This window comes from Eumetopias jubatus, unplaced genomic scaffold, assembly GCF_037043125.1.
Source record: "Eumetopias jubatus isolate StellerSeaLion01/CBP00866 unplaced genomic scaffold, mEumJub1_p1.0 scaffold_4, whole genome shotgun sequence".
Lineage (NCBI taxonomy): Eukaryota > Metazoa > Chordata > Mammalia > Carnivora > Otariidae > Eumetopias > Eumetopias jubatus.
In genome coordinates this window covers 3,918,569-3,934,169 of record NW_028274810.1, presented here as the reverse complement: position 1 = coordinate 3,934,169, position 15,601 = coordinate 3,918,569, and the positions used below count along the sequence as shown (strand labels likewise).

Genomic DNA, 15,601 nt, shown 5'->3' with positions numbered 1-15,601 from the left:
ATAAATAAAATCTTAAAAAAATATATAGTATATAATTTCATGGGTTTTAACATATGGATCCCCATGAAATTGCTGCCACAATCAAGTTAATGAACATGTTACTCTGAAAATTTCCTCTTGCCCCTTTGTAAGCCATCCCTCCCTCCTTTCACCCATTCCCAAGCACCCATTGATCTCCTTTCTGTCTCTATATATTAGTTTACATTTTCTAAAATTTTATAAAAGCAGAAGCAACCAGTATATACTCTTTTTTTTGTTGTTATTGTTTGGCTTCTTTTGCTTGCATGATTATTTTGAGATTCATCACGTTGTTATGTGCATTCGTAGTTTATTTCACTGTATTGCTGACTGATATTCTATTCTTTATGGATTTATCACAATTGGTATATCCATTCATCTGTTGACGGGCGTTTGGGTTGTTTCCTTTTTTTTTTTTTTTTTGGTTATTATAGAGAAACCTATAATGAACATTTGTGCTGACACACATTATCATTTCCCTTGGGTCACTACTTAGAAGTGGAATGTTTAGATCATAGGATAGGTGTATGCTTAACTTTAATTTAAAGAAACGGCCAAACCATTTTTACAAACTTGTACCATTTTACATTCCCACCCGCAGCTTGTGAGAGCTCCACTTCTTGCTAACACTTGATATGGTCAGTCTTTTAAATTTTAGCCATTGTAGTGGTTGTGTAGTGTTTTCTCATTGTGACTAATTTGATTTGCATTTCCCCTGATGACTAATAATGTTGAGCATCTTTTCATGTGCTTATTTTGAGCTACCCATTTTTCAATATTCCACTGATAGGGGCTAACCTTAAGTCTGAGCAAAAGAAACAGTGTTACATGACAGGTACCATGGAAGAATCTCATTCACCAGTGGGCCATGAAATTCTCAACTGACTTGAAACTCCCACATCTGAGGGATAAAGTTACTCTTCTGACTTAAGAGAACCAATATAAGGAGCAGTTAAGAAGGAAGTCGCTTGTGTGGAGGCAGTCGAGGCCACAGCTCCACAGCCGGAATCTTCAGTGGCTCTCTGTGCTTTCCTTGACAAACAGTGTAGCAATGAAGAGTTAAGGTTCTGGAACCCAACTGCCTGGGTTCCACAATTATGGTCAATTAATGAATTAATTACTGTTCAACCATTTATGTGCTGTGTGATTGTGGGCAAGTTGCTGTACCTCAATTTCCTTTTATAAAAGTGAAGATGAGACTATTACCTTAGAGAGCTGTGAAAATTAAATGAATTCATATGTTAAAAATGTTTAGAACATTCCCTGGTAATTTTAAGCTGTCAATAAATGTTAGCTCTTAATTTAAACTCCTTGGACCCATTTTCAAGGTGCCTCATAATTTGGCCTCTGCCCATCTTCTATTCCATTACTTCCTATACTTCATTTGATTTTTGCTGGTTTCCTCCCTGAAGAATGAATCTATGCACAACTCCAGATGGTTTCCATTGTCCTGGAAGGCGCTTAGCAATTCAAATCCTACCCAGTCTTCAAAGATCACTTCAAATCCCATCCCTTCTATTACCTCTTATTATTATTTATTTAGTTCTCATCAACTACCTTTCCATCTGAATTCATAACACCACAGAATTTAGGGAATAATTGCACACTCATCACTCCTGCACGTGGATCAGTTTTGTCTCCCTACTAGTCTGTAAACATCCTGAGGGCGGAAGTGATATCTGATACTTCTGACACTTTGTCTTTACTCCATTTCAAGCATCTGCAAAAAGATTCAACACAGGCAACAGAAGAGGATGTGAAGAATTCATAGCTTTAATAACAGATTAGTTAGGGGTGGGGATGCTAGCTTCTTTCTTAGGCAGAGTTTCCCTTCTCCTAAGATCCAGACAACCCCCGTGTCATTTCTGAACCAGGAAAGAACACATCTTACCCGCTTTTATTTATCAAATAGACTCCATCCTTAATCATTTCCTCCTTTTTCCATCTCCCAGAGAAAATATTGTTGGGAGTTTTTAAACCTCTCATAGGTAATGATCATGTCTTTTCTTTCCTTTTAAAAGTCTCAACCCTTAAGTTTTCTACTGGTCATCAAGATCCCTGTAACCTCTGCATTTGTTGGGATGATTTCAAGAGTAGATGGACTAGAACAATCGCTTATCATAACTGGGACTGGGAAAATGGACAAAGAACCCCTCTAGAAGTCTAGATTGCAGAAGCTTTGCCCAGAATCCTTATTCTGTGACCATTTCAGTCCTGGACTGCAGCCTTATCTGACTCTGGTTAAATGTCATTATTTCATGTGTCTTCTAGTTCCCACAGTTTCCTTCAGTGAATCTTCATGTTCTTCCCTGCCTGTTTCTATCCCCTGATCATTTCAAACCAGTCATGGGGCTGCTGGCCTAGTTACTGAACGCAAAGCCACAGAACAAAGAGCCCAGACACGAGTGGGGCCAGGAGGGTCCCTGAGGAAAGAGGAACTCCGGCATCTGAGGGGAAGAGGTGCAGCTTTTCTAGGTCTGGCAGGAAAGCTCGGGCATCCTCCAAAGCTGCCTGAGCTGCCACAGTGAAGTTGGGATCACCAGAGATCAAAACATCAAAGACACAGGAATGGAAGTAAGCGTCTTCAACTGGCAGCCCTTCCTTGCACAGCTGTTTGGCAGTATCCATGGTTATAGCTCCCCGACGACTGCGTTCTGAGCGAGAGAGTCGCTGACTTGGGGGGCACCCCCCAACACAGAGCTGCAGGTCCTGCTCAGCTGAGAAGGCCCTGGCCACATCCTCTGCTACCTTGATGGAGAAGGAGAGCTGCCCAGCTGTCTGCCGAATGATTATAGTTGTGCCAATATAGGCAGCTCGGATCTCCACGTGATTCCCAGGGTTAGCAGTTCGAATGGATAAACTTGAGCCCCCAGGTCGGTCACCTCCATTGATAGAACCATCTTCGAAGGCTGCTGGAAGATTGTCCACCTCAGCCTGGTAGACCTTCTGATCAATGCATTCCTGCATGTTCTTAAATATAATGGTAAGCTGTGAGGGCAAGAGGGAAAACAGTTCATTTTGGGCTCAGTGTTTTTGTCCCCTTACCACAGTCGGGCGTCACACACAGTCAGGGATCTGATCTGGGCAGAGATGACAGGCTTATGGTGGCCTTCCCTCACTCTGATCTCTTCCCTGCTCAACCCCTCCCTCTCAGCAACTCACAGGAGAAAGAAAAGTTTCCCTTCTCTAACTCCTCAACCTAGGGCTCCTCAGCTCTCCTCTCAGCGTTCTCTAGTGTTCTCTGCATTTGAGTGAAATTCCCAGCGAGGGAAAGTGACTTAAGGAGCAAGTGCTTGGTGGGAGGGAGTGGCGGGAGATGCGGGGGCAGTCGAGGAGTAAAGGGAATGGCGAGCGTTGCTGGGGGACAGTGGGGAGGGGAGGGAGTGGTACCGTGGGGCGCCCATGAGATACTGCCAAACAGCTGTGCAAGGGTCTGGAGGAGCTGCTGAGTCCCTGACCTTCCGGGTGGCGGTGGCGTTGGCCCCCGATGCCACGGGGGAGCTGGTGGCCTGGACAAAAAGGAAGTCATTATCCAGCAGGGGCCAAGCTCCTTGGACACGGCACGTGTGAAAGTGGTGGTGGAAGCTGCGCACGTGGGGGTCCCCGAAGGAGGCGCAATGCAGGAAGCCCGGGGGACGACCGTGCAGCCGGGAAAACTGGCCTTCGTAGTCACAGGGGTCCGGGGCTGGGGGGCCGGAGGAGCGGACAGGGCCCGAGCCTGGGAGGGCTGGGCCGCGGGGCGGGGGAGGGGCCGTGGGGCCCTGGCGGGAGCAGTTGTGCTGGATCATCAGGTCTTCGATGCCGTGCACCGCCGAATGGAAGGCCAGGTCCCCGCGGCAGGTGCGGGCTGTGCGCCGGGTGCAGAGAGCGTAGGAGCGGAGGGCTCGACAGAGGCCGCCGGAGCCCACTCCACCCCGGCCCCCTCCTCCTGCTCCTCCTCCTCCTCCTCGAAGTGCTCCCGGTGAACCCCCACCTCTAAGGCTCAGGGTGGATGATACATACTCAGCATTGCAGCGGAGGATCTTGCATTGAGAATGAGCTGAGGACAAAGGGAGAGGATTGTGAGACGGCTCCTAGATCCCTGCTTAACTCTCCCAAATCTGATGAAGGGATTTCAGCTGCTCTAAACCCAACTGATCCCGAGTTCCAGTTCTGTCCCCGGTCCCCAGCCCCCAGCTCCCTAGTTCCTGTGTTCACTCGGTCTTGCTAAAAATGTGTAAGCCCGCTGGATCTCTTCTCCCTGTGGATCAAGCGCTTTTCCAGTGCCCTTCCCCAAGGCGGATGGGAAATAAAATTTATCTGTCTGAGAGTCAGGAAGGAGAGTGACTGGAACTCCCCAGCACCCATCCCTTCTCCTCATACATGCTCACCTGCCCACCCTTGCACAGCAGAGGACCCTCTAGGTTCCCCAGCCCTTCCCTAGCCCTTCCTTACCATGTCCACAGAGGAGCAGCAGGAGGGTGAGAGTGCTTAGAGTTGGGGGGCTGCCATGGGGGGACCTTGGATCCCCCATACCTATCCAGCCAGGTCCCCCCAGGCTCCGGCTCTTTCCAGCTGATGACCCTCCTACCTAGTGAATTTTGACCGGACCTCCTGTAAGGGACTGAAAAAAGAAATTTGGCTGGGCATGGGGAGAGAGAAGAGTTGAAGATCATTCAGGATGATGTGAAGAGAATCTGGGGAGATCAGGGAAAGGATGAGTGGTCAGGAGTTCGGGGAGAATGGGGCTCCCCAAACTGTAAGTGTGGCTGTTAAGCCTCTGTGCCCTGCTCTTGTGGCCACTGTCAGGTCCCTTATGCAATACCCTGAGGTGGGGGTGGGAGGAAAGTTGATTAGACTGGCGGGGGGTGGGGGCAGAGTCCACTGTATTGCCCCATCCTGAGCTACCAAACAGCAGAAATGTCAAAAAAGGAGGGAATGGTGTGGATGGATCAGACCCCAGTCATCTCAGTGGGCTCCTCTATAGAATTAGGATCTGAAAATACTTCAGAAACATACCTCTTATTTGCCCTTCCTCATCCAGAAGGGACACCCTCCAGGGGTCATTCATTTCTCTTCCTCCTTTGTGTCAGAACTTTTAGCAAGAAGGAGTGAGGGTGAAATACCCACTCCCTCTCTAGAACATCAGTATTCGAAGGAAAAGGGTCCGATCTCTTTCATCTACTTAGAGAGCTAAGATTATAATCCCTCTCTCTCACTGAATAATGGGATGAAAACCAAGCATGCAAATTAGTATTTGTTTGGGCTAAGTCAACAGTTCTTGTATTTTTTTTTTTATTTTTCCAAATCTGACTGAAGAACCACTCTTTTCATCTTCCCTTTGCAAATTCAGAAGTTCTCAGTCTTTTGATGAGGACAGGCCTTGGGGAGGGGCTAAGCTCCTCCAGCCAAACTCCCCTTTCTTGAGGTAAGGATACGAGTGGGGTCAGAGTCATGCAGGAGGGAGAACAGGGTGGTGAGACTAGAGTGTGGGGATAAACCATTTACAACAAGGAGTAGCCCCCACCATTGGAAGCCCAATGTGAAGGGCACTGCTGAGTAGGGTCAGGGTAGAAGGGTACCAGTGACCAATCATCTGAGGCTAAATTTGGCCTTGGTGAGAAAACCACAGAATAGGGGATATGGGAAACTCCTAAAACTTCATCAGAAGTCTGAGGCAACAGGATAAGGAGAAAGCTAAAACGGCCAGAGGAGAGATGGAAGATTAAACTTCAAAAGGCCGGCGGCCAGCAACCAGTAAGAAATAAGACAGGAGAAATGGAGATGGGGCACCTTGGTATGAAAGAGATCCTAGCTTTTGGACCAGATACATTCAAGTAGGTGTCGTAATTTTCTGAAAGTCTAACTTCATTCCAAAAGCTTATTAAAGGAGTTGCAATTTCATTTTGACTTACTGTTTCCAGAGGTCAAACATTACTCTGATATCCAATTCTTCAGCCATGACTGCCTACTCTGTCGGTCAGCTCCAGCCAGGGGATCCCCCGTCTCTTTCTCCATATCTCCCCCAGGTCCCCACACCGGCTGCAATCTCACTGGGGTCAGGGAACCAGAGAAGGTTTGGCATGGGGGGAAGGGGGAGTAAATGGCTGGCCAGAGTACTGGACAGCTGAGCGGGGGAGGGAGGTGGCTACTGAGTTGACTGTTTTAAAAATAGCTAAGTCCAAAATTCCAGGAACGTTAGTGGGGGTAGGGTGTGGGTGGGGGGAGTGGGGAGGGTAGGAGGATTAGAAAGAATATGGAGTATAGGGTGCCAAGTGGGGAAGGGGGGGCAGAAATATCATAGGCAAGTCAGATATCCACTTCCACGTTATGTGACTCTAGTCATTGCCTACTCCAGGCAGCCCTCCAGCATTCTCAGTAATGAAGTCCCAGCCTTTAAAAACTGGAGTAGGTAATTACATACCTTTCTTTCACCACCCTCACCCCTGCTATATTGAATATTGCATTTAGTTTCTACTGAACACATCCAGGAGGTAGCTGACTTCAAATAAGGTCCATAGCAGAGGTAGTTCACAGTCCCCTCCCCCATCTTTGCGGAGTATTTCAGAAGGACTAAAAAAGCCAGCTGTCCAGAGAAGAAATCTGAGCTCCGAGTTGCTTAGGACGAGGGTTTGTTTCAGTCTAGCAGCCCAGATCCTTGCAGCTGTCTATCCCCCTAACCTCCTCCATTTCATTCCCTTAGTTTATACAGCAGTTCCTCTTCCCTCCCTCTCACCAACTCACACACAAAATATAAGCTTCTGAGTTGTTAGAGGAGGAGGCTAGCAGAAGCAAAGAGGTGAAGAAGGAATAGGGATAGAGTTTTTTGAAGGTTACTAATCCACAGGGGAGGGGAACTTGGAGACATAAACTGAGGAAAAAAGAGATTCAGAATGATACTTCTGTGGAGTAACATAACCTTGTGACCTTTTAAGATATTGCAACCAAGGAATTTAGCCATGTCATATTTTTGCAGCCATAGGCATCTGGGACCATCATCTCTTATACTTGCCAAGCAAAGTGAACACAAAAGCTGACTCCAAATAGTGTCACTAAGACATTTGATTAATTATTGGCTTTGCATTTAATTCAGAATCTAGAGGTCTACACAGTACTCTTCTCTTTATTATGCATATATCTTGGAAAAATTTAGATTTCTCTCAACCACATGAGTCCACAGCACAAGGATGTAAATGCCAACCAAACTATTCAAGTGACTTTAAAATGCAGTAATTTGACTATGACATCCCAAGTGGGATATACTCTAAGGATAAAAAGAAATGCAAAAATATTTTCAAGGAGTCATATTGTTGGTGGTAGTGTTGGTATTGCAATTGTGCACCTATAGTGGGTGCATTGTGGAATAAAACAAACGAGTATTAATGCTAGTGTCTTTGTGAACCGGGATTTTTGGTGTAAAATAAAGAGATACAGATTTATCATCAATGAAGTTAAATACAAACTCTGTAATTCTGATTTAAATTGGAAATATAACTGTGAGCTTGAGGCATATTTTATACCAAAACATTTCCTGGCTTTATTCTGAAAAGGCCTAGAAGCAATAACCCAATAGCAATGACACCACTACATCCAAACTGGGCTTTCTAAGCACCATTTCCCACTGAAAGGGGCTCCTTAGAGAAATAGCTGATTTCAGGTATGGGTCAGGAATTGTGCAAGATAAGCAAGGAAGCCTTCAAAAACTAGTAGGATTGTATCAAAAGGACTCAGAAGCAACTAGAATAGTTTACAGTGGCCAAAGATGAGACAATTTAAGTGTCAAAATGGATACTGTTTGCATATTTGATATGTTCAACTATCATATTTGTATCAAACATGTTTAAATCTATGAGTTTCCAACAATACTTAAAAACAAACTCATTATTGGAGAATGCTAGGGGATCAACTCATTATTTTGAAAACTGCTAGTAATTGGAAAGAATCAAGCATTTATCTTATTTTTCCTGTGGGAATTTAAGATGAGGAGGAAATTTCTCTTTATAGAAGTTTTCCAGCAAATAAATGAAGAAGAAATGGCATAATTAGAAAGTGAGTATTTATAACTCCTAATGAATTCATGTGTCTAGGCAGTGATCAACAATAGCTGTTATCCATCATGACAGGAGAGACTCCTGATCACAGGTGGATTCCAAATTCCACCTATTGGAGCAGGCATGCAAAAAAGCCCTTTCAGTCTGAATCTGATCTAGTGTAGAGCTAACTACTAATTTACAGGAAATACAGGAGACATCAAATGATACCTCAGAGGCGCAAATCCAGATTGTGGGAATTCTCCCTAGGACAAAATGACCTGGGCTTTTCAACAAACTGAAGAAGAAAAAGAAGAAAATGTAGAGGGAACTTATGCATTAATAGAGACATCAAACAGTAGCTGAGTATGGATTTTATTGGATTCTAATTCAAGAAAACAAACAAAAATTATGAGACAATTAGGGAAATTTGAATGCTAATGAACAGTTCATGGATACTTAGTGATTTATAAAGTTGTCAGTATGATAAGTGGTACTTTTTATTTTTTTTATTTTTTTTAAAGGTTTATTTATTTGAGAGAGAGAGAGAGAATGAGAGAAAGCACGAGAGGGAAGAGGGTCAGAGGGAGAAGCAGACTCCCTGCTGAGCAGGGAGCCCAATGTGGGACTCGATCCCGGGACTCCAGGATCATGACCTGAGCCGAAGGCAGTCGCTTCACCAACTGAGCCACCCAGGCGCCCCATAAGTGGTACTTTTTAAAAAGCAAGCACTTATCTTTTATAGATGCATCTTGAAATATCTGCAGATGAAATGATGTGATAGCTGCAATGCTTATAGGTTAGGAAGAAGTGATAAAAGAAGATTGAAACATGAATTGATAATTGTCCGAACTGGGTGATAGATACTCAGGTATTCATTACCCTAGCCTATTTTTGTAAATGTTTGAAATTTTCCATAGCAAAATTTTAAAGTCAGAAATTATCTATGAGCCCTGATATGATACTTTATGTGGAAAACTCAAAAGACTCCATCCCAAAACTGCTAGAACTCATACAGGAATTCAGTAAAGTGGCAGGATATAAAATCAATGCACAGAAATCAATGGCATTCCTATACACCAACAACGAGACAGAAGAAAGAGAAATTAAGGAGTCGATCCCATTTACAATTGCACCCAAAACCATAAGATACCTAGGAATAAATCTAACCAAAGAGGCAAAGAATCTGTACTCCGAAAACTATAAAATACTCATGAAAGAAATTGAGGAAGACACAAAGAAATGGAAAAACGTTCCATGCCCATGGATTGGAAGAACAAATATTGTGAAGATGTCAATGCTACCTAGAGCAATCTACACATTCAAAGCAATCCCTATCAAAATACCACCCACTTTTTTCAAAGAAATGGAGGAAATAATCCTAAAATTTGTATGGAACCAGAAAAGACCCCAAATAGCCAGAGGAATGTTGAAAAAGAAAAGCAAAGCTGGCGGCATCACAATTCTGGACTTCCAGCTCTATTACAAAGCTGTCATCATCAAGACAGTATGGTACTGGCACAAAAACAGACACATAGATCAATGGAACAGAATCGAGAGCCCAGAAATGGACCCTCAACTCTATGGTCGACTAATCTTCGACAAAGCAGGAAAGAATGTCCAATGGAAAAAAGACAGTCTCTTCAACAAACGGTGTTGGGAAAATTGGACAGCCACATGCAAAGAATGAAACTGGACCATTTCCTTACACCACACACAAAAATAGACTCAAAATGGCTGAAAGACCTAAATGTGAGACAGGAGTCCATCAAAACCCTAAAGGAGAACACAGGCAGCAACCTCTTCGACCTCAGCCGCAGCAACTTCTTCCTAGAAACATCACCAAAGGCAAGGGAAGCAAGGGCAAAAACGAACTATTGGGACTTCATCAAGATAAAAAGCTTTTGCACGGCAAAAGAACCAGTCAACAAAACCAAAAGACAACCAACGGAATGGGAGAAGATATTTGCAAAGGACATATCAGATAAAGGGCTAGTATCCAAAATCTATGAAGAACTTATTAAACTCAACACCCAAAGAACAAATGATCCAATCAAGAAATGGGCAGAAGACATGAACAGACATTTTTCCAAAGAAGACATCCAAATGGCCAACAGACACATGAAAAAGTGCTCAACATCACTCGGCATCAGGGAAATCCAAATCAAAACCTCAATGAGATACCACTTCACACCAGTCAGAATGGCTAAAAATAACAAGTCAAGAAATGACAGATGTTGGTGGGGATGTGGAGAAAGGGGAACCCTCCTACACTCTTGGTGGGAATGCAAGTTGGTGCAGCCACTCTGGAAAACAGTATGGAGGTCCCTCAAAAAGTTGAAAAGAGAACTACCCTATGACCCAGCAATTGCACTACTGGGTATTTACCCCAAAGATACAAATGTAGGGATCTGAAGGGGTACGTGCACCCCGATGTTTATAGCAGCAATGTCCACAATAGCCAAACTATGGAAAGAGCCAAGATGTCCATCGACAGGAATGGATAAAGAAGGTGTGGTATATATACACAATGAAATACTATGCAGCCATCAAAAGGAATGAAATCTTGCCATTTGCAATGAAGTGGATGGAACTGGAGGGTATTATGCTGAGCGAAATAAGTCAATCAGAGAAAGATGTGTATCATATGACCTCACTGATATGAGGAATTCTTAATCTCAGGAAACAAACTGAGGGTTGCTGGAGTGGTGGGGAGTGGGAGGGATGGGGTAGCTGGGTGATAGACATTGGGGAGGGTATGTGCTATGGTGAGCGCTGTGAATTGTGTAAGACTGTTGAATCACAGACCTGTACCTCTGAAACAACTAATACATTATATGTTAAAAAAAAAAAAAGAAGAAGTAGCAGGAAGGGAAAAATGAAGGGAGGAAATCGGATCGGGAGACGAACCATGAGAGACGATGGACTCTGAAAAACAAACAGGGTTCTAGAGGGGAGGGGGTGTGGGGATGGGTTAGCCTGGTGATGGGTATTAAAGAGGGCACGTTCTGCATGGAGCACTGGGTGTTATACGCAAACAATGAATCATGGAACACTACATCAAAAACTAATGATGTAATGTATGGTGATTAACGTAACACAATTTAAAAAAAAGGAAATTATGAGCCCTTTGAGTACGTGTGTGTGTGTGTGTGTGTGTGTGTGTGTTTGTGTGTGTATTTGACCACCATCCTTGTTAAAGCCTATCGACCAAACACCACCCGGAACAAAGCTGTAGTCAAAAAAGTTGGCTTTAGAGAGAGTGGGAAGTCCGACTTGCGAACTGGTACCTTTGTTTCACACGTGACAAAAGAATGATTTAAAAATGGGTGATGTTGAGAAGAGCAAGAAGATTTTTGTTCAGAAGTGTTCCTAGGGCCATATTGTGGAGAAGGGAGGCAAGCACAAGACTGGGGCAAATCTCCGCGGGCTTATTTGGGCGAAAGGTCAGGCCCCTGGATTTTCTTACACGGATGCCAACAAGAACAAAGGCATCACCTGGGGACAGGAGATACTGACGAGTATTTGGAGAATCCCAAGAAGTACATCCCTGGAGCAAAAATGGTCTCCACTGGCATTTAAGAAGACAGGGGAAAGAGCAGACTTGATAGTTTATCTCAAAAAAGCGACTAAGGAGTAATAGTTGGCCATTGCCTTATTTATTACAAAACAAAAATGTCTCATGACTTTTTTTTTATGTGTACCACATTTAAATTGATCTCATATACCAGAATTCGGATCATGAATGGCTGATCGAATATTTCTTTTGGACAGTCCTGATTTAAAAAAGATTGGCCTGTGGTTAAATGAATATGATCAGCTTTTTGAACTTTGATAGTAAGTCTGGTTCAGCAAGTGTTGCCGCTGTTTTCCCCTCCTAAAAATATGATTGGAATTGACTAGTAATGTTCAGCTTTTCACGGAGATGGTAACCGCCATCTCTAAACTTAGAGGAGATTGGTTTTGTATTTAGATTTATATAATGGGTTATATTGATATATTTAAATACTGAGGAAATCCCTTCACTGTCTCAGAACAGCAAGACTCAGCTGTGTTTATTTTTTTTTAAGATTTTATTTATTTATTTGACAGAGACACAGCGAGAGAGGGAACACAAGCAGGGGCAGAGGCAGAGGGAGAAGTAGGCTTCCCGCCGAGCAGGGAGCCCGATGCGGGGCTCGATGCAGGGCTCGATCCCAGGACCCTGGGACCATGACCTGAGCCGAAGGCAGACGCCCAACGACTGAGCCACCCAGGCCCCAAGACTCAGCTGTGTTTAAAGTTGTGTTCATTGGCCCGTTAAAGGCAAGGGTTGAAGATAAGCTCACAGTGTCCACTTTGTCTTTTTGGTCTTAACTATGCCAATTTAATTAAAATTCCCCGCATCTAAAATGTTGCCTTTTGCTTAATGAAAGGCATTGTAGTGTGGTTATGTATAATGTTAAATAAAGAATACTTAACACTTAAAAAAAAGTTCGGTTTATTTGGCTTGCCGCAGCAAGGACAGAATGCCACGGTGGAATTATGCGAGGAGCCTCTTCTAGAATTTGGACCTGTTTTGGATACTTCTGAACTAGAGTTTAGCATAGTGAGGGCCAATTTTGGATTGAATATTGTCAAGAAGCAGAGACATTTCAATGATTGCGTATCTAATTGGGAGGCAAAGGATTGAATAGGGATTGGAACTGAAATTGGTTAAAACAACAGAAAAGCAGGGCCCCTGGGTGGCTCAGTGGGTTAATCATCTGCCTTTGGCTCAGGTCATGATCCCAGGGTCCTGGGATGGTATCCCGCATCGGGCTCCCTGCTCAGTGGGGAGTCTGCTTCTCCCTCTACCTTTCCCCCTGCTCATGATCTCTCTTTCAAATAAATAAATAAAATCCTTAAAAAAAAAAAAAAGACAACAAAAAACCAGTAATAACTCATGTTAGTCAGGAAAGGGGATGTTTGTTCATTTTTGTGGTTGCAGAGTGGTCTTGTCTATATTTTATTCCAAACTCAGTTGTGGTATGGGTCTGATAAGCTGAGAGAAAAATTAGCAACCTTGACTTCTATACTCAGCTTATTATTCCAGAATTAAAAATAAGAAAAACATTTCAAACAAAACAAGACCACCAATAAATACACATCAAAAGAACTGTTAAAAAGATTTACTAGCAAGAATGATTTTGAACAAAGAAGGATGGATTAAGATGGGAGAAGGAACGGTAAACAAAGAAATACATATGTGATTGAATCTAAACAAACGAATACTGTATTTTTGAAAATGACTGCCTCTGGCAGTAAATACAATAATAACACATAAAACAGGATGGGACTTATAATTAAAGTTGTTTGAGGTTTTCATATTGTTTGGGAGGAATGTGTCAAAATTGATTCATTTTATGCTTTAATTAATATTTAAGTCTGCATTGTAAGGGTAGGCACCAAAATAATAGAAAAAAATAGAGTGTATTATTTCTGAACAAAAAGAGGAAAAAAGGGATTAAGATAATAAAACAAGACAAAAACCTGATTAATCCAGAAGAAGACTAGAAAGGAGAAAAAAAAGAAAATAAAAGGTGTACATTAAAACACTATAATAATATCACAATCTAAATTTTAAAACCAGGTAATTCTCATTGCTCTATAGACATGACTTTGGAGAAGGGAAGGTTTGGAAGCAGAGTCCTCCACTCAGGACTCTGACTGTGGCCATGAAACAATGAGAAGATGTCAGTCTTGGGATATATTTTGAAGGTAAAGCCACAGGACTTGCTGATGCTCAAGATGTTGTTCCTGGGACTGATTTTTATTAGTTTTGACAATGCCTGCTTTTTAAAGTAAATGAGATCATTTCTTTCATGATTCTTTTCCTTGTAAGGCCGTAAGCTACTCTGTTCTCTGTAATTCCATGGCCCTTGATAGGAAAAGTTGCCCTACTCTTCTAGAAGATGGTCACTAATTCTTTGTTGCACCACTCAGGATGATTCAGAGCACCGTTAAGGTTGTTTCGATTTTTCCCATCCCATTTACAGACCCATCTCCTTTACCCCTTTGGGGTCACTTATTTAATACTTTTAAATTACTGCATGATCCTTCAGCCTTATGAGGCTGTGAAGAAGCTGCACCAGGAAAGATAGTGGAACCAGCTGGATAACAACTACTAATTTGCATACTACTTGTAATAGGATGAAAAATCCCACCTGTGGCCAAGAGGTGAGCGGCCTTTGAAAGCATAGATGAGGTTAAATGACAGGAGAAGCACAGCAAGAGGATGTTATGTGGGTTTTAAAATAAAGGAGAAGACTTAGAAATGGGTACAGAGAATTGTCATGAGACACATTAAAACGGATCCACCTGGACAAGGGTACTCATCATAGTAGAAATAGTTTAATTATCGTTGGAACATCTCTTGGTGCTACATGCTATGCTGAGTGATCTGATGATAGCATTTCTAATCCTTACAACAACCCTGAAAGGCAAATTTTATCCCCATTTTATAGAAGCTGAAGTGCTCGGAGAGACCATCTTATCCAAGGTTGCCTAATTCAAGTCCGGATTTATCTGCCCCAGAGGTCAATACTCTTTGCATTATAGCACCTTCTGTAGGCTCCCAGGTGACTGAATTTAGATGGAGAAAAGGAAAAAACAAAAGATACAGGTTTAGACAGGATGTGAGAGATAGTAGACCAGAGAAAACAGTCCCTAGATCTTCAAATTAGAGCGCTGGCGAAGAGAATGAGCCCATCACTGAGGGTAAGAAGAGAGACAGCTGACATCCAGCTTTTATATACCTAAGGAGTTAACAAAACTCTAATATATTTCAACACATTTAAACTACATTACTAAACCCCTAACTTCTACCAGTATGCTGAAAACGTAGAAGATAAGCATTGGACAGCCTCTTTTATTTTGTGTCAAATGAAAGAAACAAGGAAACAAGATACTTTTTCAGAATTCATTTCAGATAAACTCAGCAATGGTCATTAGGTATTCAGTTGTTGTGGTAGAAGGGCCTAGCCTACTTGAGAAGTTCACCCATTTAGGAAAAGTTTGCCCTTTTTGGCAGCTTGATATATTTCCTTTTAAGAGGCAGTAAAAATTCTATATAACTCATTTTCTCTTTTTAACTGTTTTGAAGTTCAGAGGAAAATATAATGCTCAGTTATAATATTTATACAAGCTTGGGTTTTTGTTATATATTTTGTCTTTTCTATAGCTTTTGAATCTTCTCTCTTGACGTTAGTTGTTTGTTATATTTGTTTTGGTTACATGTGAGGTGTTGCTTACCTTTTTGCACGTCTCTTTAAACCTCTTGTGGATAAATTAAAGTTAAAATAAAAACAAATCAAATACTTTTGAAAGTGTGAATTTAAATTTAAGTTAAATAAAAAGGCATTCATTTTTCATAGCTTGGAATTTTACCATTTTACTCATTTGGAACTATTACATAAAGACATACTCTTTGTACTACCTTCACCTACACATTTGGTGTTTTTATCATTTCCTGGAAAGGTGAAGAAAGCAGTGCTTGCATTTCCCTGCATTAAGAAGAGAGTTCCAAAAATAAAATGCTTCTATAATCAAAGACT

At 42.4% G+C, this 15,601-nt stretch overlaps 1 protein-coding gene and 1 pseudogene across 1 annotated transcript; one reads left to right on the top strand and one right to left on the bottom strand.

Annotated features, from left to right (window-relative positions):
* Positions 1-2,382: 2,382 nt before the first annotated feature.
* Positions 2,383-4,549, bottom strand: HJV (hemojuvelin BMP co-receptor). The gene is made up of 3 exons (XM_028088224.2): positions 4,453-4,549; positions 3,477-4,057; positions 2,383-3,006 (listed from the first exon to the last, which is right to left on the bottom strand). The coding sequence occupies exons 1-3, from the start codon at positions 4,529-4,531 to the stop codon at positions 2,383-2,385; spliced, it is 1,284 nt and encodes a 427-aa protein (XP_027944025.1). The 5' UTR covers positions 4,532-4,549.
* A 6,803-nt stretch (positions 4,550-11,352) lies between these two features.
* Positions 11,353-11,667, top strand: LOC114197244 (cytochrome c pseudogene; annotated as a pseudogene).
* Positions 11,668-15,601: the final 3,934 nt, after the last annotated feature.